We start from the raw sequence: 1,994 nt of genomic DNA, 5'->3' as shown, positions 1-1,994 counted from the left end.
GGGGGGGGGGGGGGGGGGTGGGGTTGCGGATAGACCACGAGATTTCCTGAGTAGGCCCTAACTATAGGAGGCACTTTTAAGCCCGTACCATACTCAGATTAATCACTAGTTTGCTCCGGGCTAGCCCAATTAAGGGGCAAAGTGCTGGCCACAAGTATGAATAGTTGAATGTATATTTAGTGTGAATAGGTTGCTGACCCATCAACAAGTGTGAATAGTTGATCTTTGTTTCTTATCTTATGGATACTTTTTGTTGTGCTTGGAAGCAGAAGCTTTCGCATCAAAGTGAAGGCAGTGAAATAAAGCCGCCTTTCATGTCCATTATAGATACCACAGATGATTCTGTTAAGGTAACAAAAGGACATCAGCTATCTGCTGATCATCGTCATCACAATATTAGCCGAGCTATATCATTGAGGCACCATCGTCAATTTTATGGCCGCCATTATTCTCGACGGAACTCCACCAACAATGCTGAGGCATCAACTTCCCATGACAAGGTTTCTCCATCTTATGATGACAAAACATCCTTCAAGATGGCTAGTAAATACCGTCCAGATTCTGGATCAGGGGACCATTCAGGTATGCATAATTATCATCTGCCTTGTGTAGGTTTCTTTCTTTCTTTCGTGTAGTTACTAGTGATTCTGTGTTATGTTAAAGCACATTCAAACCACTTCCTTATGAGTTCAAGGTGTAATGTAGTGGTAGTTTAAGTCCCATATCCAAGCATTTTGGCCAACTTCAAGCCCCGTGTTCCCCATCCCCTTAGATAATAGATTAGCAAGAAAAGCAAAGTTAGGCTTCAATATTTAGAGAATTTACTCAAGAAAACTGTAAATGATAATTAAAAGTTATCATCTTTTTAATTTGAACATGATCTCTTCAGATGCAGGGAAACTGATATGCAGCTTATGCCAGAAGTTCCTGAGGAAAAAACCCTGTATTCTTGAAACCGTCGTACATTCCAGCGATCACTCGGTGGCAGCAGTTCTAAGTTGCGGTCACGTTTACCATGCCGATTGCTTGGAGGATAGGACGCCCCATGAAGATAGATGGGACCCACCCTGTCCCCAGTGTTCACCATCACTATCAGGTTGATAGATTCTAGAGGGACGGACGGACAGGATTTAACTATACATGTTACCTTTTCTCTGACTGACATCGAAGATTAATAATCCAGTAGTAGGTATATGTCTGTTAAGTTAGTTTTCATCTAGATAGAGTGGTCATGAACGTACTAACGCGAGTAGCGGAGGAAAAATGTGTTTGTTTTTTACTGTATTTTGTAGGTTGCTTAGGAGAAAATAACTTTGGAATTGTTTGTTAGACATTGTTGTGTGAATAGTTTGTGCTGCTTCCTATAACTGCCTCAACACTTATTACTTAAATGGCGATGTGTTATTGTTAGTATTAGTAAGTATTATTAATATTATTATTGGCAAAAATGTCATTTTATTTTTCAATTTGGCATGGGGCATGTTTGGTAAATGCCTAATCTGCTATTCTTTTGCATATCTAATCCGAAATCACTAAAATACAATAGGATTGAAACGGAGCGGGAGAGTGGGGTCCTGTTGCCGTCCCCGAATTCAATCTCCATTTCCTATCCCCGCCCTATTTCCCGATAGCGATTGTAAATTACCCCATCCTTGTTTTAGCCGGTATTTTTCGAGGATGGTGATTACCCGCCTCTTTAGTGTACAGCTTACACTTAGATGGATTTCCCAAGTTTGGAATGATCAAACAATAATTTATCCCTTGTTTTTGGCATAACTTGAATAATAAAATTGTCTTTAAAAAGAAAACATAATAAAATTGTAAGAAAGGTATGCTATTCCCGCTCTGATGCATTCACGTTGTTCTGAAGAGAACACCAAAGAGGGATAAAGTGGATAATACAAGAAAAATCACAAAATCACAAATAACCTTTGCAAATACGAGCTACATTTGCTACCGGCAAGAGAGAGCATGGTTGCCGGCGACAAGGGGGT

At 40.1% G+C, this 1,994-nt stretch overlaps 1 protein-coding gene across 1 annotated transcript in view; it reads left to right on the top strand.

Moving 5' to 3' along the window:
* The window catches only part of LOC116019737, a 3,343-nt gene extending 1,923 nt beyond the window's left edge, over positions 1-1,420 (top strand). The window contains exons 3-4 of the mRNA XM_031260055.1: positions 270-582; positions 890-1,420. Coding sequence (XP_031115915.1) covers positions 270-582; positions 890-1,101 — 525 coding nt within the window. The 3' untranslated portion in view covers positions 1,102-1,420. The remainder of the gene's footprint in view (positions 1-269; positions 583-889) is intronic.
* Positions 1,421-1,994: the final 574 nt, after the last annotated feature.

Source organism: Ipomoea triloba, chromosome 1 (assembly GCF_003576645.1).
Source record: "Ipomoea triloba cultivar NCNSP0323 chromosome 1, ASM357664v1".
NCBI classification, from domain to species: domain Eukaryota; kingdom Viridiplantae; phylum Streptophyta; class Magnoliopsida; order Solanales; family Convolvulaceae; genus Ipomoea; species Ipomoea triloba.
The sequence above is the reverse complement of the archived record's forward strand: the minus strand, read 5'-3'. Positions and strand labels throughout refer to the sequence as shown.